Here is a 22,205-nt window from a genome sequence, read left to right as displayed (position 1 = left end):
AAAGTGCTGGGATTAAAGGCATGTGCCACCACTGCCTTGCAGTACAAAGGTTTCTAATCACAGCACAATTGAGTTTTGAAGCCACACTTGACATGTCCTGTTATATATTTTTCTGCCATTGATATAGGAATCAGTAGCCCATTTTAGGTGACTCAAATCCTGCTTCATATTAGTTATCATAAATTTAATTGACATCTCTGAGTCTAGTTTTGCTGTCCATCCTGATCACTGATACAGCAAATCTATCTGCATCTCTTCTTAATTCATGGCAACTACAAGCTTCAAATTTTCTTCCTTCTGAATCATGCAAGAGGATAAAGAGAAATTTCTAGACAAAATTGATGGAATATTTAAATAAAAATCCTAGATTGGTCTAATAACAAAAGTGGTTGCTTAAATACAATGTGTGTTGGCAATTTAATTTGTCATTGACTGAGTTTCAAATTATCATAGGGAGAAGTAGCCCCAAATAATTTTTCAGGGCCCCCAATTTTTCCCATGGTCTTCCAATACCTCTCTTTGGCTTTAGTTTTTTCTTTTTTTATTTGGCATGGAGAAGAGATATCAAACAGTGTTGCCAGTCTACTTTCAATGCTTCTCTCTTCATTCTCATTGGACAACTTTTAAAATTTGTTTTGGATCCCGAGGAATGCTTTTTGATTTGCCTGTATCTTCTTGATCATAGCAAGGAGGCATGTATCATTAGACATAGTGAAAGCGGTAACCTCACTTACAGACCTCAAATTTCTTTAGAACACTAGGCAACTAGAAAGTTTTAAAGCAGAGAAATAATATATGGGCCTAGACAAGACCCTGGAAAAATATGTTTTATGAGTGTGTGTGTGTGTGTGTGTGTGTGTGTGTGTGTGTGCTCTTAATTTCTCAGTTAAAGTTCTCTTTGTTTATTTGTTTATCTCTCAAGAAAGGGTATCTCTGTGTAGCAATGTCTGTCTTGGAACACACTTTGTAGACCAAGCTGGCCTTTAACTCAGAGATCAGTATGCCTCTGCCTTCTGAGTGCAGGGACTAAAGACATGTGCCACTACTGACCAGCTGTCTCAGGTGATTCTAAAATTAAACTACAATTAACTTTTCCTTATTGTAAACCATGTTTACTACTTAGAGAAAATATAGATATAGATATTTCTATATTTCATTTTTATAAATGTCAGAAGTATTATTAACTATATTCTGAGATAATCTCTTTTTAAATAGTAGGAAAATCATATGCAGGAGGAATCAACAACTAAAATTCTGATATTCAATAATTTATTGATACAAAAGGCACATATTATGAGAATATTACACTTATAATTTTATTTTATTCAGAATCAATTTTCTTCTCAATAATTTGGATTTTAATAATGATGGTTCCTAGAAAGATTTCAATTTCTTCAGGTCAAGAAACATAAATAACTCTAAGTAGGAAAAGCAAATAACAAACATAAACTACTTCCCAAAGTAGATATTTAAACAGAAACATGTTTATTAACTTATGATCATTAGCAAGTTATAATAAAAACAAAATGGAAAAGTAAGACATGAAATTCCAAGATATCACCAACAAAGTTAGTGAAATACTATGAATAAGAACCACTGAAATGGCTCAGAGAGAAAAAGACTTGCAATATAAGCCTAATGACATGAATTTGATTTGCAGAATCCACATTAAAAAACACAGATACATTGGTGCACATCTGTAATCCCAGCATTCTAATGCTGTAAGAGACGGAGGCTTGTAGCATGAATCTTAAAAGTTCTCGCCGGAACATCATTTGGTCTTGTTTCCTCAGACTGGAGGCCTCTAAGTCCTCATCCAGAATGGGTCTCTGCTGAATTGCTGCTCAAAAGCCAAAAGTTTAACCAGCCAAATCCTTAACCAGCCAAATGCTTCTAGTTTCTGGTCCGAACGCCTTATATGCCTTTCTTCTTTCTACCACCACTCCCTGAGATTAAAGGCTTGCTTTCTGGCATTAAAGGTGTGCTGAGTCACCATGCCTGCTGTATCCTTGAACACATGGATTTCTGCCTCTGGAATGCTAGGATTAAAGGCATGTGCTACCACTGCCTATCCTTTATGTTTAATATAGTGGCTGCTCTGTCTCTGAACCTAGATAAGTTTATTAGCATGCACAATATTTGGGGGAATACAATACCACAGAGGCAGAAGAATCATCTGTGGGAATTTTGAACTTCAGGTCACCGCTTTACTTTGTGGAAAGTATTGTCTCTATGTGCCTGCTGTATGAATATATTCTCTTGCCCCAATAAAAGCCTTTCTTCAGCTGCTGGGAAAGAACCTCCAATAATCCAATAATCTGGGTGCTATGGGCCAGTTATCTAGAGTATGAAATATGCCAGAAACAATAAAAGGTAAAGAAAATAACTGATTTCTAAAAGTTGTCCTTTGCACCTTACAAATACACTGTGGCATAAAAACACAAGCACTCACATATACATTTTACACACACACACACACACACACACACACACACACAGAGAGAGAGAGAGAGAGAGAGAGAGAGAGAGAATAATTTAAATTATTTTAAACTATAAGAGAAATATGTTACTATTTATTAATACATCCAAAATAATGGAACATTATTGTTGCGTTTCAGTGCATAATTGACATTCATAAAACAAAACCAATATAAATAAGTATATTATTATCTTGGAATCTTTTCTTAAAATGTGCTCTAATTGATACTTAGAAATTACAAGCCTTTCTTCCAATCATGTTTTTCCTTTTCCTCAGCACTGACTAATTGAATCCATCCTCCATTTTAAGAGCATGATAAATATGGCAAAAGGGAACAGGCTCTCTTAATTTCTTCCCTATTGCTGTGACAAAACACCAGGACCAAATCAACTTATAAAGTAAACCACTTCGTTTGGGTCTTATAGTTCCCGAGGATCAGTCTATGAGCATCACAGTGGAGAGCAAGGAGCAGGCAGGCACATGTAGTGCAAAAGCAGTAGCTGAGAGCTTACCTCTGACACACATGCAAGAGGCAAAAAGATGGAACCAACTGCAACAGCTTGGGCTTTTGAAACATCATAACTCACTCCAAAACCATACTTTATAATCGCTACCAAACAGTTCCAGGAACCCAGGGCCAATCATTCAACTATATGACCCTTTAGAGGCAATTATCATTTAAACTATCATGCAGCTTAGAAGCAATTGTGGCCAAGTTCATACAGATGGTCTCGATTAAAATACTAAAAATGATACATTTGTCTAAAATTGGATCCCAGCTTAAGACAAAATGTACAGTTTAGTTGTCTGTGACTCATGAGTGGTCTTAAATAAGAAATATCGGAACTTGGGAGCTAAAGAGATGGCTTCAGGATCAAGAGTACTCATTGCTCTTGCTGAAGACCCTGGTTCACATCTTAGCACTCACATGGCAGATAACAACTATCTATGACTCCACAAGAGTTCATATCCAGGGGATCTGACATCTTCTGGCCTCTATAGGAACCAGACACACATTCAGGCCAAACACTGATACAAAAATAAAAAGAAATAAATCCTAAAAAAGGGATGTCAAAACTGTACAGTTTTTTCATTATATGTAATATAAAATAAATAATGCACATATATTTATATTCTGTTGGGTTGCCATTTTTTCTTTTTTTGTATTTTATAATTTAATTTTACATATCAGCCACGGATTCCTTATTCTCCTAGCTTCCCTCCCCCTCCCCACCTTCCCCCCACCCCCCCACCTCCCCACCCCCACCCCCCCAACCCCTGCCTTCTGCCCAGCCCACCCCCATTCCCATCTCCTCCACGGCAAAGACTCCCCTGAGGATTGAGTTCAACCTGGTAGATTCAGTCCAGGCAGGTCCAGTTCCCTCCTCCCAAGCTGAGCCAAGTGTGCCTGTATAAGCCCCAGGTTTCAAACAGCCAACTCATGCACTGAGTACCAGACCTGGTCCCACTGCCTGGATGCCTCTCAAAAAGATCAAGCTAATCAACTGTCTCACCTATTCAGAGGGCCTGATCCAGTTGGGGGCTCCTCAGCTATTGGTTCATAGTTGATGTGTTTCTTTTCGTTTGGCTATACCCCCACAATAGACTACTGGCAATGGTGGAGACACAGCCTGAACTGACCTACTCTGGTGATAGGATGACCAAACACCCTAAGTATCGTGCTAAAAACCCCATCCAATGACTGAGGGAACTGGATGCAGAGATCCACGGTCAGGCCCCAGGTGGAACTCCAGGAGTCCAATTGGCGAGAAAGAGGAGGGGTTATATGAGTGAGAATTGTTGAGACCAAGGTTGGATAATAAAGCACAGAGACAAATAGCCAAACAAATGGGTTGCCATTTTTGAGGGGCTCAAGGGCTCTGGAAAAGCAAATTACATGTTTTTCCCTTGTAAATGAAAAAATCTGTAACATAGCTTCTCAAATTATAATAAATCAAAGAAATTTCTCTTTTAAGCAGACAGAGACCATGCCAGAAAATCACAACCAATCAAAATGCAGAGTTATGTAGCCTAGTTCCAATGCATATATCTATTAAAAATAAATAATACAGCTCCCCACATGGAACTCAGGGAACACTGTAGAAGAGGGAATGGGAAGGCAGAAGTTCCAGAGGATCAGGAGATTACCATTGAAACTGTGTCTCTTAGTATCATCCGAAGTTCTACCTGTAAATCTCAGCAACATGATTGACCAAACATGAGCTGAAAAATATGACATCAGCAAACATGCCAACCTGTCAGGAGAAAAGCCCATAAAGCCTAAAGTCTACACCAAAAATTACAGGCAACTAGGGGGAACCAGAAGTGAGAGAGATGGCCTTCCCCAGATAAGAACACACCAATTAGATTGTCCAATGCCAAACAGTCACCTCTGAAATCGTATATACAAGTGACATATGGATTAGATAGGTTTTACTTAGAAATATATATGTATATGTATAGAGAGGTATGTGGAAGCAAGAAAAAGGGAGAAAAGTTGTAGGTAAATTATAATATCAAAAGTAAAATGAAATACATATACTAAATATAATAATATAATATTTAAACAACTAAAAGAGTGATATTAGGCAGTGTCACATAGTACACACAAGGAAAATATGGGAAATGGTTTTATCATACATAAATGTTATTTCCAGTTCATCATTAATTTTATATGCTTATACACAGATATCAGGAAGTAATTTCTTTCTCAAACGTCACTGAACAGCAGTTTAAATTATTAAGAATTGCTCAAATTTGTGAATAAAGCTCTTCCATTTTCATAGCCATAGAATTCTCTGAAGGAATAATACATTCCAATAACCTGGTCTGACCTTGACTTCCTCTGGGGAAGAACAATCCAGCAAGCTCTAAGACGCTGAGTCTTGACTAGCTGAGGTGAAGGTCACTTCACTGCCTTTTGGGAGGTATTTCAGCCACACTGTAACCACTAACGCAAAAATCAAGATGTTTGGGGGCTGTAGCACTAAAGCAATCATTCTCTGTTCTGTCTCTGCATTGCATCAGTGACAGACTTCTGACAGGGAAAATAACTCTGAATTGCCAATAGGCAGCCAGGTGAGTGGACAGACTCAGTGTGACTTGACTCGAACAGCAGATGAATAGGTCAAATTGCTTAGAGGAAAATCTTTTCTTTTAACCTGATGCTGAGACTTTGATCTTTTCTATTTTTTTATCTCAGATACTAAAATTTAGAAGGATAATACATCACTGAAAACTATTTTATTCAGGCTTTATATGAAAGTCACTTCAAGTGTCAAATAAAGTATACTTATAATGTATTTTGGCAATTATTAATTATGTGCTATACTTGATAACTTTGAATTCCTGAATTTTTTTTTTGTTTTGTTTTTCGAGACAGGGTTTCTCTGTGTAGCTTTGCACCTTTTCCTGGAACTCACTTGGTAGCCCAGGCTGGCCTCGAACTCATAGAGATCCGCCTGGCTCTGCCTCCCGAGTGCTGGGATTAAAGGCGTGCGCCACCACCACCCGGCAAATTCCTGAAATTTATATCTAGACAAATCAATGAACTCCTCTCTTGTGTCCTATATGCATGTAGATAGTGTACTAGAACCCTAGGAGGACCAAGATGAGAAGACCCATCCGTACCAGCAGTTGGTAACAATCACAGAGAGGTACACATGTGACTAAGCTTTTCAAATGCATTTGTTGCATATACATGTGATTGCTGTATTTTTCTTATGGGTACATATAATGCATACCAAAATTGTAAGAATTTTTTTTAAGATTTGATATTCCTTGATACATATTTGAGTCAATATATAAGCAGCAAGAATGATAAAGATTACCAGGATATTGCCGTTAAACTTTCATCTTCTTAAAAAAAATATTGTTTCTTTTTAGTCAACACATATTATAATCATGTTATTTGTGATGAGGGCATACAATAATTAAACCAGGATTATGGGTACACAGTGAGAGAGACAGACAATTCAAATATACACCAATTCTTACAAGAGCTCTTTGGTGTCTTATATCAAGCTATTTCTTATGTTTTAAAAATAATTGCTATTAGCCTGGTATAGTGACACATGCCTTTAATCACAGCACTCAGAAGGCAGAGGAAGGTGGATTTCTAGAGTTCAAGGTCAACATGCTATACATATTGAGTTCTAGCACAGCCTATGTAGAGAGACAATGTCTCAAATTAAAACAGAATAAAACAAAAAACAGCTATTGTAGAAATGTATCTCAAAATAATGGCTTGTAATTAATCTGTCACCTTCCTGCCCAAAGCTGACTTTTCTCTATGTTGATAGACTCCTGTGTGTCTTGGTGCTGCTATTTGCCAGATGAGATTCTGTAACTGTTAGTAAGGAATTCCTCTACTGCTCCTCCCACAACCTCAGGCAGCAGAGAGGAGAGGAAGACTCCATCCATGGAAACACAGGTTCTAGAAACAGCATAGGGCTCCGCACTATGTTAGGTTATCTGTGAGGAGTCCACAATAGTAAGACCCCCCCAAAAAAAAAACAGGCAGGAAGCCAGGACACAAGTCCCCTAGGACTCTAAAGTCATCAGACAGAGACCTGTATGCTTTGAACTGACTCAAGCTGGATCTCTGCCAGTTTTGCATAGGTCTGGAATATGACAGTCCCCAAACACTGTGAAGGTCTTTGTGTCACACAGGTATAAACAGGTTCTTATAAGCCGTATTGAAAGAAGTACTCTCTTTACAAACTGTCCCTTGGTCTTAAGTAACACAGCTAACTGCAGACCTTTGGTTACAGTTGAAACCTAATGACTAGTTCTTCCACCAGGCAATGAATTAACCCTGGTGAGGGGGACTTAGCCTGTATCCCTCCAGCTACAGTGTGCCAGTATATCTCTGATGTGTGGGTCCTTGTGTTTGTGAGACTCAACAACAGAATGATCTAGCATAAGTCTTACTGATCCAAGAACATTCTCCACAAAATGTATCCCATATTTGGGCAGTGCATGTGGAGCAAGATTGCATTTATTAGGAAAAGATGGTACTAAGCACAGGGCATTCTCTTGTCACTCCATGCCATTTGCTAAAATCTGATACTAAGTAGATCTTAATGACTGCTATCTTCCTATCACAGCCTAAGGAGGGAGCCTCAAGGACAGTTTTTGGCCTAGGTGGAGAAAAACATCCTCATTCCATTTGAATTTTTACAGTGCTCATATACCCTGACTCTTACCACAACTATGCTTCCTATATCATTATGGAGCCATTGATTGACCTGGTGTTGCAATAGAATCCAGAAACCCTAGGCCCAGGAAGTGATAAGTTTGTGTGGCTTTAGTGGCTGCAGGTATGACACAGCAGTCTGGGACAGGTCTTCCCACAGTCTATCTTCCCATTGCTATCAGGAAACAATTCCTGTACTGCTTACCCCAGGCCAGTAACTGAGTGATAAACATAGTTCTACCATACCACAGGAAGTAGGCTGTGGGAACAGACTGTCCTTACTAGATAATCATGATATTCATAGGGAATAACATTCAGTTGTGTATTGGGTACCTTTTTGACCTTACATTGCCTTCCAGAATGAACTAGCAACAACTTCCATAGCAAGGTTATAGAGAACATGGATTTAAGGAACCACTCTGTAGCAAAATAAAGATGTGATTCAAGCTAAAAGATAATATACAGGTTGTTGAGAATTTTGGGAGGGACAAGCACAAAGCAAACTAGATTGTAAAGAGTGGAATTAACACAAAATATTTTACTGTTCAGATGACTTCACATCCTACCCAGAAGAAAGAACTTTCAGGAAATAATGATCACATTAAAAGGGGAAGATGCTGTAGCAGCAGGCAAACAGATAGCAACCTGTATGAAATAATTTTCAAACACTGAAACAGTGGGTTTTAAAGAAATTCAATGAAATGGAAAAATACATAGAGATAATTAGAATTTTAATAGAGAAACTTGAAGTAATGGACATAATTGCTGTGAGATGTCATCTGTATGCTGTGAATATGTGTTGCTCTGACAGGTTGATAAATAAAATGCTGATTTTTCAGTAGCCAGGCATGAAATATATGTGGGGTAAACAGACATGAAGAATTCTGGGAAGAGGAAGGGCTGAGTCACTGATACAAATTTAAAGTTAATTTTCCTATACTGTATGTATATTTCTACTCCTGTTTAAAGTATTTTGTTTGTGCAACTCATTTGAAATTGTAGTGTATAGTTGAGAAATACAGATTAATAATTAGTCATCTATGATAATCAAACTTACAGTCATGCTAGTTCAGTTTTCTAGGTATACATAGATGTAATTCAATTAGGTAGGTAATCTTCAAACACTTCAAAGACCTACAGAATATGGCATTTAAAATGTTTTAAAAACCCTGACTTAGACTATCCTGGAAAAAGAAACACATCTGATCCTGGCAGCACCCATTTACTTCAAAGAGAAAGATGGGAATCGAAGACACTCCATATGTAGTTTATCTTCTTCTTGGCAAAAATAGCCATTTGTGCAAGAAACTGTTCTTGCCTGGACTGCATGACAAAATGCTGTATCAACTTGACATGCAGGATCCATAGGAAGGTGACCACTGAACTTGGCAAGGAGAGAGATAGTCTTTCAGATTCTTGTTTCGCAGAGGAGACTGCCAGATATTCTACAGGACACAGGGAGAAGTGACTGAGAGACTCTAAGCCTATGGGCTAAAGATTGATGCCCAAATGTTACAGAGGAACTTTGAATGACTGTCCAGGCAGTCAGCTGTCTCTGTTATTTCCAGAATTTTGAAAGTTGCTTACAATGCATTTCCTGTTTACTTAGATAATATTATATCCTTTTGAGGTCTTTGATGTAATTGAAGACTACATAGTTATAATTATAATTTTCCTTAGTTATGATAAAAAATAAATAAGATATGAAACTTTAGACTCACAAATACTAGATATATAGAATATTTTCTTTAATTTTGCCAAATACAATTTAACTAGATATTGTAACTGTAATTCTTGCTTGGTAACTTTTTTTTGTTGTATATAATTTTACTATAACAAAGTTAAAACCTTCCTTTTTGAATAGATAGAAAAGGGAAAATGCTATGGGGTGTCTTTCTGTATGCTGTGAATACAATAGAAAAGGGAAAATGCTATGGGGTGTCTTTCTATATGCTGTGAATACGTGTTGTTCTGATTGGTTGATAAATAAAATGCTGATTGGCCAGTAATCAGGCAAGAAGTATAGATGGGGTATGTAGATGAGAATTCTGTGAAAAGAAAGGGCTGAGTCAGGAGTCACCAGCCAGACAAAGAGGAAGCAAGATGACAAGGCAGAACTGAGAAATGGTACCAAGCCACATGGCTAAACATAAATAAGAATTATGAGTAATTTAAGTGTAAGAGCTAGTCAGTAATAAGCCTTGAGCTAATGGCCAAGCAGTTATAATTAGTATAAGCTTCTGAGTGATTATTTTTTAAGCAGGCTATGGGACTGCAGGGACTTGGTGGGACCTGGAGAAACTTTCAGACTACACATAATTTTAAAAATTACACAAATTTGTGAACTGAAAAAATATACTAAATGAAATAAAAACTATAATTGAATGAATAATAGCAAGTTATATTGATCAGAAGTGCTCATCCTTAGGCTATCTGAAAGCCTACAAGGAGAGAGAACAATGAGGAAGGAAGGAATAAAGATTATGACAACTTTGGGATGAGATTAAGACTAACTGCATTATCTGGGTTTAAGAATGAACTAGGAATGCCACAAGTACAGAAAGTTCATTCAAACAGATTAGAAAACCTTCTTAAATAGCTGTTTCCATGTTCTCTACACTTTAACCATCCAATAGCCCATTACATTAAGAGTGTGTGTGTGTGTGTGTGTGTGTGTGTGTGTGTGTGTGTGTGTTTGATTTGTGCTTTTGACAAGTCAGGTTTCTTAGTTCTTGAATGGACATAACCATGGAAGAAAATCTATGTTTTCAATATTAGGTCTGGATATTGCCAGAATGTAGATGTTTAATGTTTTTTTTTAAGTATTCCAACTCAAGTTCTTAGAAAAAATAGAATCTATAAATCATCCACCTCCAATCTGTGCCTCTCTTGATGCCACCTAAAGCATCTATGGTAGTGATATCTTTTCTGAGAGATGATAATCAGTCTGTTTCTTCAAACTGTCATTGGTGCACCTTTGAGTGCAAGGTAATATAATGACAATATAGATTTAAGTCTTTCCATCTATTGCATTGTTATCTCAGGTTTTGCTCATCAAGAGAAGGATTAATTCTCATGCTGAACTAATGAACTATAACTATGCTGTTTAATGGCATTTGATGATACATCTGTCTCTAAGGCTTAACAGTATTGACTATGGTCAAGTGGGAACCTCTGGGTCTTCAAACAACAAGCCAGATATGTGTCCATAAATCAAGCTTAGCAAGGGAGGTTTTTGTTCCCCAAGCTCGAATTAGGACAGATGTTTTGCTTCATCAGACCTTTACCTTTCCCAGCCACTGAGCAGGTTGCATAGGTTTGTCCCTGTGCTCACAGGCAGAGCTTTGCCAGAGGCAATCACATCTTAGGGTTACACTCCCTCATCTCACCAGAGTCAGTTGAAACAGAGCTTTTCTCAGAAAGATTTCTGTTTGCAGTTGTGGACACTGTGTAGCTCCACCTAACAATCCAGGACTTTCAGGAAAGTGGGCAACTACCAGATTTAGGTTTTGCTTGTTCATTAGCAGTTCCTGGCTCCTGCACCTTCCTGCCTCAGCTCTGTGCTCCAGGAAGTTGTTCACAACTGCAGGAACCCTAGTATCCCCAGAATATACTCAAACTTGGAGGTACTGGCTAGTTGCTTCTCAGTTGTTGGTTAGAAGCCAGAATACACTGCTAAAAGAGAGGATTTGCATTGCTTCAGGGGATCTTTGTGTTAGAGCAATCAGGAGCACCTTTTCATTCTGTCAAGTGCTCACTCAGAAATAAAACCCTTGATGCCTCAGCTAAAAGGCTTGGCTTTTTTGCTTTTCCCACATAAACAGTTTCCTGCCCTATTGGGATCTTTGTGGCTCCTTACCCAAACCCTCCCAAGTTTTTCCTTGGGGAATTCTGACCTCTGCCTTTTACTAGCTTGAAGAGACTGAGCTTAGAGAGGTTTTTGGGAACTCAAGAACTACCTCCCTCACTGCAGGGAGGATTTTGTTTGTTTGTTTGTTTTCAATTATGGTGTTTATCAAAGTAACAGAAAGTACAAAAAAAATTATTCCACATTTGAAAGACATTTTATCAATTTAATACAAAAAGCAAAGCCTCTGTAAAACTGATAACAAACTTGTTTACAAAGTACATATATATTAAATATGTTTATATAAACATATATGTGTATAAAATGTATATAAAATATATACAGTATTTATGCCCATATATAACATATATTATGTCATAAATAAGAATAGATAGTTGATATAAATTTTTAAGGAAATAAAGAGTTTAATGTCATATAGAAATTCACTATTTTATTATTAAAGTCACTTATTGTTCATGCAAGAGACCCAGGCATGATTCCAATCACAGAGATGATGTCTCACAATTGTCTAATTCAAGACATCTTGTATCCTATTTGGAATTTCAAGAGCACTAGTATGCATTTGGTCAGCAGATATGTGAACAAAATATTCACACACTTAAAACAAAAACAAATTTTAAACAAAATATCAAAGTAGAAATAAATGCAGATAATTTGGCCTAGCTTCTATTATTTGAGAGGTAAACCAACAAATACTCTATTAGGGACATTTGTGTGTGATATTTTGTATTAAGAATATGTGGTTACTGGTTAGCTAGAGGTGAATAATATCTGTGGCCAGCAACACTGAAGTGAAACATTTACTTTACTAGGAGAACAGATGCTGGTCAACTGATATTTAAGTACAAGGTGTAATTAATGATTGATCATGCCATTGAGGTGAAAACTTTTCAGCAGGGAGGATTTTTAAAGCTTAAAGAAGTTTTGATAGTCGGAGAGGTTTGTTGTTTTCCCTTGGAGCAAATCACAGGTGATTTCCCATACTAATATCATCAGATGATTCTTATTTTTGTCCTTCTGAGAGAGTTCTGAAAGGCTTTTTAGAGAGAGATTTTACCAAATATTTAAGAAAAGCTTATAGTTTAAGAGAAATATTTTTTTCCCAAGAGAGAGAAAGACCAACTTTCCCCCAAACCTCTGAACTTTAAAGGTGGCTTCTTACACCTGCATTTTTGCCTCAGGGAGAACCACTTTCTCCTGTCCCCTGGACTTAGTATTTTAGCTGTCCCCAGGCCAAAAAGCTTCCATAGGAATATTTTTTCTGCCCAATAAGCTCAAAGAAGAGATTTTTTTTCTACCCATAAAGCTCAAGGAAGATAGATCTTTTCTCAGTTTGCATTCATAGCCCCCCGAAGTTAGAAAATTGAAGAATTTTTTCTGTCTAGTTGCCTAACTTGTCTTAAATAATTTTTTTCTACACAATCTCACACTTCTAAATTTTCCCTACACTATATTTCTACACTATACCTTATACTTATTCTTCACAGATAGAAATTGAGAAAGAGACAGAAATCTTGATAGAGGAGATTTTTGCACTGCAGCATTGGACATCCTTCCAGTCCGTTTTTATTTTCTCTCTAAATAAAACCCCCTGCCCAATTTATTATTCCATTTCAACACTGGACATATCACTTTTCCACTGGTAGGATTCACTCCCTCTTTCGCCAAAAACTCTACATAAATCTAAATATTACTATTATTTTCCTTTGTCTTTAGTCCCTATTCCTTTGTCCTTAGTCTCTGTTCATGGTGCCATTCTGCAGGATGGTTACCCACCAACCCCAGAGTTCCCCAGGGTTTTCTTGAATGACAGCAGCAGGAAATATTAGATAAAAGGATTTATATCATGGAGATAAACAGAAAATACAAGATAGCCTTGAGAAGGCCTGGAACCTATATCAATGGGCTCCGACTGTCTCTGCCCTAAGGTATTTATAGAAATGCCAACGGGTGGAGCACAAGACACCTCCCCAGCACAGCCAAGTGCAGACCATCTCAGACACCTGCACTCAGGCCAGTGGTCCTAATCATCCTTTATGCAGACCTGCTAGGTAAAACCACTAGGAACCTAAAATGGACTCCCACACAGATATAGTTTGATTGCGCTTAGTTTATTTGTATAGAACATGTATGCTTACATTCATGCCTCTGCACGCATGTGTCTTGTATGAGAAAACTACAAATAGAAAAAAGGTCTTAATTAAAATGACTAAAGAATGGTATACATTTTTAAATTGGTACTTGCATTTTATATTGTATTTTTTTTCTATTTATATTATGTGCTTCATTCTTTAGGAAAACTGATACAAGTTTTAGGTTAAGGCAATCATCTGAACCCCACAAAGGTGCTTTAGCTGTAGAAACCTGATGATCCTGACAATCCTACTTTACCCTTTTTGGTAAATCTTGAGATCTTAAATGAGAGAGAGAGAGAGAGAGAGAGAGAGAGAGAGAGAGAGAGAGAAACTAGTACACTAAGTTCACAGAGCACAGGGAACTGGAAACTTCCTTAGGCTTACCTAAGTGAATTTGAATCTGGACAATTTAGCATTTACTGTCAAAATAGAGAAAGATGGCAAGTAGTCTTAATGCATACACATCCATGGATTTAGAATAACTAGTCAAAAGAGACATACAACATATTTTAAAATGTTAGGCATCTAGGAATAATCAAAGGAGTGTCAGGATCTACTAGACACCAGGGGGAGGAAATAAGTCAGGGACAGCTCCTTAAGCTAAGCATGTATCGATTAGTCATGTATGTAATTGAAGGTTGACTTTCCTCCTACCACAGCTTCTCTGACCACAATTTAGTCAATAGGAAAGACTGGAACATTGGCAGTAAAATACAGTGCATATAATTGTCTTATAATCATTTAATGAGATAATTCCCCACCAGTCTTTCCTATTTGTACTGGATAAGTCATCCTAGTTTTACCCAATATTAATGTAGTTAGTGTGAATTGATCCGTTCAAACATAGTCCTTATGTTTATACCAAAATTAATTTAGAATAGTATTTGTGGGTGATGTTTAACAAAATATTTACAAATTGATGCTAACCCTGACATTCTGTCATTAGATAAACAACAAATAAAGTTTTCATGGTAAATAATAGGCACATTAAAAAATAAAATCAATGTTAGCTTCACTTTTTTGTCATTACTTTAAATTTATCTTTGCATACCTTAGCAAATCATGAATCTTGGATTTATAATTGATATTAGTATGAAAATACCAGTAAAATAAACTATGTCTATACACATCATGCAGATACTTATCAATATCCTTGGGCCATTTTCCCCATGACTTTCAAGGTAGTTTGTATCTAGAATGCTTCTGGATAGGGCATAGTTTTGAGTCCTACAATGATTTTGTCAGTTGTAGATGGTGTATGGGATGATGATAGGTCACTTAATAACATACCACCTACTGATTTCATAGATATCCTTCCTTGTGTAAGTACACTCTAAGGAAATTTAGATCATATAAAAATTGACCAAGGGGGATGCATTTCCCAGCACATGTAACTCATTGTTAAAGAATGCAAGCCTGTACATGTAAAAATTTACTGCTGCACAATGACTGTAGTGTTGAACAAAAAATTTTAAAATGCTGTGTATTTGAGGACATTTAGTAGATCATTGTCTGTAGAATATTGCTTTCAAAACAAATGTGGACCATAAAAGACATTCATCAGTGACTTTTTTTTTTTTTACAATATTAGACATTTGTTTTAAAGATTGCTTTTGGTTTTTTAAACCAGGTTTATAATCAAAGAATTACATTTGAAAATTCTAAATTAGGATAAAATAAAATAAATTTTTAAGGAATTTTTTATTCATTTTACATAACAATCACAGATCACCCTCTTCTCCGGCCTCGCACCTCTCCCACCTCCTCCCCGCCCCCAACCAACCCTCATTCCCTCCTCCAACAAGGCAAGGTCTCTTCTGTTGAATGTACTGGTACATTCAGTAGAGGCAGGTCCAAGCTCCTCCTCCTGCATCAAGGCTGAGCAAGGTGTCCCACCATAGGTAATGGGTTCCAAAAAACTTGCTCATGCACTAGGGATGGATCCTGATCAAGGACAAACGTGGTATGTACTCACTCATAAGTGGATACTAGATAAAATGCAAAGGGTAAAACTTTAATATAATCTTAACAAGCCAGTCTACTATTAAAGCTTAAAAATGTTCATCTTTTGACTTTTCTTTCTTACCTGCTTGTGAGCATGGTCATATGAATTAATGTGATTGTCAAATTCCTGATGCTTATAATACTGCTTGTCACAGAGTTCACAGTAAAAATTTGCCTTCAGATCCTCCAGAGCTTTGGCAATAGTGTTCTCCTTCTCAGCATAGTCCTGAAACATAAAATTTCAAGGATTCACACAATTAGCTCTTCCATGAGTTTACATTGCCTTGACAGTTGCAAACTTTAGTACAGTAATTAGATCTAGAAACAAGACAAAGGACAAATAGAGAAATATTGGCAAACCAAATTTGAAAAAAAATACAAGTTAAATAAAATATTCACAGATGAAGCCAATATAAATGAAAAAAAAAAAAACAGCAGAAATACAAACAAGGAAGTAAGTCATATAGAAAGAAGCATTAACTGAGCATGCTCTACTCTGTGCCAACATTAGAAGTGAGATTCCAACAGTAGCAGTGATTCTGCTATAGATTTCTGATTCTTAGCTAATGAAAAATCCTCTTTAGTAAACAGCTGAAATGTGTATAGAAGAGTTCTGGACTGCTACATACATATGCAACCGAGGTGTTTTCTTTCTTTCAGAGATATTTACATACATCTATTGTTTTTCTAAATTGCATTAATTTGATCATTGTAATTGGCCCCATGATCATTTTTATTGAATTTAAATAAACTTGAATTTTTGGGTGATAAGATACTTTTCTGTAAATTGTTTAAGTTCTTCACCTAAAATGAAAAAGAGAGAAAGACAGAAAGGAAGGAAGAAAAAAGAAAGAAATAATGGTAAGAAAGAAAGAAAGAAAGGAAGGAAGGAAGGAAGGAAGGAAGGAAGGAAGGAAGGAAGGAAGGAAGAGAACTCAGTAGCACTTCTTATGCATGATGCTTACCATGAATAAAGATTGATTTACAACTCTACCTTCCAGAGAATGAAGAACAGTTAGGTGTATGAGCATATTTATTTATTATTTATTATTCTTTATTCTATGTCTTTTATATCATTTATCTTGATCATATTCATTTCTTCATTCCTTCCACTCCTCCACCCTTTCCCACCCTCCACTCCTGCACCCTTTCCCAAATATAACAAATTCAAGAGAAAAAAGGGGAAAAATTTAAAAAGGGAAAAATTAAAAATCTCTTTATGGAAGCATTACTGTGACACAGTGATTCATGCCACAAAGCTACTTTCAAGTGTTCATTGCAAACAGTCATTGATCTAGTTTGAGGCCTCTGGTGGGCCCTCACTAGGATTCTTTTTGGATAACCTGTTGTTATCTTGTGTTGTGGAAATCCTGCAGCTTTGGGTCGGCAGGACAGGTCCCTTTGCCTGCTCCAGCAAAATATAGATGGTGTGGATGTTGGGGTGGGGTAAGTCATAACCCTGGATCTGGGCTTGAGCAGCTGTAGAGTTGATCCTCCAAATGAGAGATGGGGACGGGGGTAGGGGGGTGGGTGAGACTCTTTGCTGACACAAGACAGGTGGTAATGCGAACAGCTCTCCCATGCTGACAATTTCAGGGCTGACTCACCTACACCTGCACTAAGAGGGTTGGTTATATTTTGCTATGCTGACCAGGTGCTAGGCCTGCTCTCTGGAGGGTTGCAGCTGGTGGAGGTCAGGGATGGCTCTCCCATCAATGCCTGAGGCAGATGAGAAGCTGGTGCTATGGTCATAAAAGAGGGAGGTTTGTGAGCTTCTGATTAAGAAGCATGAACTACTATGGCTGTTGGCTATAGCTTTGAGATCCTAAATATTGTTGTTTTTGCCAGACACAAGTGCATTTTGCATGTTGATACTGGCTGATTTTATTCATTTAAACTTAACCTTTTTAGAATTACATACAAAGGTCTTGCCTTTATATAATTTTCACCACTTCTCACCACTCCAGTTCTCCATGCCACCTAACTCCCTTTCAATTCATGATCTCTTCTTTAATTGTTATTCTTACACACACACACACACACACACACACACACACACACACACACACGCACACACACACAATCTATTGAATCTATTTAGATTCAAGAAAATATCAAAACTTCAGTATTCATCACAGCCTGCATTAGTTTTCTGTCTTACAAACTTACTTATATATTTCTTTAAAGTTGAACATAACATATTGTTGAACATATTCATTTCTTATGTGCTACTATAGCATGTTCCTAGATATTGAGTTTTGGAGATAAAGGGGTGATTGTAGGCATACCTATAACTCCAGCACTGCTTGGGTAGATATAGGTCAATGCTTAAAGATTTTTTCCAGTCAAACTAACCTAATATATTACTAGCTTCAAGTTCTGTGAGAGATTTTGAATCCCCCCCCCAAAAAAAAAGCTGGAAAGATGACTCAGCAGTTAAGATCACTGATTGCTGCAGGTGGGTATATGAAGTTAGAGATTTATCAAGGAAAAAAATCTGATCTCTACTTTGGGCCTTTATACATGTGCATACCAAACACATACACAGTGACACACACACAACATATATACACATAAATATGTATATGTATATATATATATGTCATATTCAAGAAGTAGTTTAACAATAATTTAATGACTAATACTTTTCTTATATTATTGTTTATTTTAATGAATAAATTTATGCACACCATATATAATAAAGTTTACATGATTTGTGGGACATGTCTTGTAGTAACTAACCATTTGTCAAGATCTATGAATGAATAGTCAACTCTCTTAATCAATTTATGAAAGATTATTCATTGTTAGATAAATTTATTTTTTATTTACTTCATAGGAAAATGTAAAAATATCTAACATGGAAAATTTTGTATATGATTTCATGAATTTAAATGATTAATTATCATGTCTCAGCTGGTTTGTCACCTATTCCCTATTTTTCTATCTTGTCACTTCTGACGTTTAAACAGTTTAAAAGACTGAAAACGAATTACACTGATCTAGAGCTCTTGAGGAATGTGTATTGAATAATAAAAATAATGTTATGTAAAGCATGCAATTTAAATGAAACAGAAGGTGATAGCATGACTTCATGGTTTAAATGTGTGTATCTGAGGTAGCTGCGCAGTCAGTACGTAGGATATGGTGTAATGGAATCAGTTGTACTAGTTGTTGAATTAGTTATCAAATGTTCCTCAACAGAAATTTGTTGGTAAAATCTCTTAATTACTTTATGTAATTCCATTCACAATGAAGTTTGCTTACATAATCTTGGTGTTTCTTTTCTGATAAAGGTTTTATCTTTATGACAATAATACTCCAGTAGAGAATAATTACTGTTTCTTTTGTGTTCCATTTCTAGCTGTTAGAAAATTTAGTGGAACAGATTAATATTCTTTGGGAAATTGTGTCTTCAAAGAAATCAACATTAACTTAGACTTGAAAAAACATTTTAATTTTAAATTGTAATAATTGGTAACATTCATTCATTACTTTTATGAACTCAGGGACTTATTTAGAATTTGAATGCTTTAATTCATTTAATCCTTATTTAAAATATTGGAAATGTACATTATAAAGGTTTTCTTAATTTACAACCAAAAATACCAAAGCTTAGAAAATTTGACTAGCCAGCTTAAGACATAGAAGATATTTTAGTTAATCAACATTCAAGCTCAAGTTATATGGTCTATGGTATCAAATTATCTTTATTTTTAAATAAAATTACAGGAGGGAGAAAAATAAAATGTCCTTCAGTGTTTACCGCACATATCCAATTACTTCCCCAAAGTTAACACAGTCTCTGCCTCTTCTATATCACCTCAGACTATTCTTATAGAACTCTAGTAAAGTTAAACATGGCAATGTCTTCTACTTGTTCTTTCTGAATGTCACAAACAAGATTATGTCTGATGTTTTTAATCCATCCATTCTCTTATCCTTCCCCTTTCCATTCTCTCTTCTTATCTTTAATCTCCTTCAACAGATTAAAGGACAGATAGCTTAGTGGAATATAAGGCTGTGGGATGAAGCAAATCAACAAACAATTTTGGACTAGATTGTTTTCATCTTGATATGAACTGAAGTAAGGAATCAAGTCATACTTATGTATCAATGATTAAAGAAAAAGAGGCCATGAATTTTAAAGAGAGCAGTGTTTACATAGGAATGTTTGGAAAGAGAAATGGGATGAGGAAAAGATGGAATGATATTATACTCTAAATATATTTTAAAATGTAAAAGAAGCATGAGCAAAATAGAATGATTTGTTACTATGTATTTGGCATAGGTATGTATAACACATGCATTATTATTGACCCAGCATTTTAAAAATATTTATGAATGTAAAGAATATCAGTCGTAATTTTCTGGCTTGCTCCATGGCTCCTCTAATCTTCCTTTTGAATGATATTGAAATAAGAATTGACTCACATTATGAAGAATGTGAACATGTATTCAGCACAATTTCCCACAGCAAAGGGTAAGGTATGTAATTGAATAATGGGAAAATGGAACAACTACTTGTATATGCTAAAACCAAAACAAATCCACCTTTGGCTGGCATAGTCATTCTATATTTAACCATGAACACAAAATTTAAAATGTCTACTGGGTGTGATGGCAGAAAGTGAAGAATATCCCCCAAATATCTTACAGAGTTAAACCCATCAAGTTTTATATTCAAATAAAATAGTGAAGGTTGAATCTTTACTTTTAAGAAGGCAATATGAAGGTCATGAGACGCAATCATAAAGTTAAGAAATTTTTCAGTGCTGAGGATTTATTTCAAAGGTAGAGCACCTATCTAGTATGCATAAGCCATAAGTTTGATACTCAGCAATAGAGAAAAAGAATTTTTTAGTTTGCAGCACAGTAACAGTTGGGTGAAACAGTATATTTTATAGATCAGTAAATTAGAACAGAGAAGTGAGTAGTCTTTTCATGGCCCTAAGGATAATCTGTTCATCATGTATATAAAGAAAATAGCATAAAGATTCACTTTAAGGACAGAACATTTCTTTTCTAAAATGATGCTTCTCAGGGAAGCTTCATCACAACATATAGTACCAATTAATATGCATCTTCTTTAAAGTAAGATTGTTATAACTGGGCATTTTCAATTAACATTGCTATGTGAATGTGAGTAACCTTAGAGCAGAGTAGAGGGGTTTTTTTTTTTTTTTTGCTTTGCTTTTCTATTACTGCTGCATCCTATACATTTTAATAGAGCATGCGTTAGCTGTCAAGAGTCTAGTACAAACTGAGTCAGTAATAAAGATATAACATTAGCAACTTTTTTAACTGGAAGCATTTGTAAAAGGAAAATGGTGTTGTTTCAGAATGCCTCCACAGAAATACCAATGTGGGCAAATGTCCAAACATGAAAATACCTACTTGAAGCTTATCAAATTTTAGATCAAAGGTTATGAAATGTGGACATGACTCATGTTCAACACTATCCAACACTATCCACAAACAACCTAATTAAAATTCAGAATTATCAAGGTTTGCATCGCCAGACAAAACTATTGCCTATGAACTGGGCCACCTTATTTTCAGTTTGATTATTGCAGACTCAGGCCTTCCTGGAAAATTGTCTCCAAATGTGTCCTTGTCCAAGCTAAATCCACAGACTTAAGAATCCAGGGTCTCCTTATAGCCAGGCAGGATCCAGAACTCATACACCTTGATTTGAAGGCAGTACCAAACCAGTCTGTATGAAACCACACAACAGGAACACTGCAGAACCAAGATAGAATCTGCAGTTATATTCACCATACTGGAACCTGAAGAACGAAACATATGGTCCCAGAAATACAAGATTCACTCCTACTCAGTGTCATGTCAGGACAAAGTGGCCCTACATTTCAGGTCTTCTCCTTTCTTCAAACATTCTTACAGAGGTCACGGTCCTGCTAACTTCCAGACTTAACATTCAGTTGTGTTCTATAGTCCAATTTCTGTAGCTTCATTCATTATAGACAGAATGTAGGTTTATCCCAGTAAGCTAGACATGTTCCAGGTGACTTGTATTCTACTTATACATGAGTATATCCATACGCCCAACTAGATGTTGTTCTAGGCTTTAGGTCATGTCCAGAAACCTAAAACTCAAACTTGTATCCATAGTTTTTGAGTCAAGACATAAACTAGAAAGCACATGGGGGCTCAGGTCTTAGGTATGATGTCTATCCTAGAGGTATGTCTGACCCTAGGAATCAGGTTCATGGCCAGCCATGACTATCTTCAGCATAGCTAATAGATAATGGTGACTTGTGGTCCTTAGATAGTTTTTAAGATGAGGGCTGTTATGTGGAAATTCCAAGTAATGATCCAGGCTGTAACTTGCAACCTCATTCCTGAAACCCTGCATAGGGGTAAGTGGATAAAGATAAAACCCATTACCAATGATGGATGTAGCTAGTAATGGCTTCATAAATAAGTATCCACAAAACGCTTTACTTTGTGAAGTGAAAAGCACTTCTGGATGGAAGGACACATTTGGACATTTAGGAATAG

General features: G+C 36.3%; 1 protein-coding gene across 1 annotated transcript in view; it reads right to left on the bottom strand.

Annotated features, from left to right (window-relative positions):
* Positions 1–22,205, bottom strand: part of Znf804a (zinc finger protein 804A) — a 194,185-nt gene that overhangs the window by 15,439 nt on the left and 156,541 nt on the right. The window contains exon 2 of the mRNA XM_006995008.4: positions 15,766–15,909. Within this exon, the coding sequence (XP_006995070.2) occupies positions 15,766–15,909 (144 nt within the window). The remainder of the gene's footprint in view (positions 1–15,765; positions 15,910–22,205) is intronic.

This window comes from Peromyscus maniculatus, chromosome 4 (genome assembly GCF_049852395.1).
Source record: "Peromyscus maniculatus bairdii isolate BWxNUB_F1_BW_parent chromosome 4, HU_Pman_BW_mat_3.1, whole genome shotgun sequence".
NCBI lineage: Eukaryota > Metazoa > Chordata > Mammalia > Rodentia > Cricetidae > Peromyscus > Peromyscus maniculatus.
Note: the sequence above shows the minus strand (reverse complement) of the source record. Positions and strands in the feature narration are given on the sequence as shown.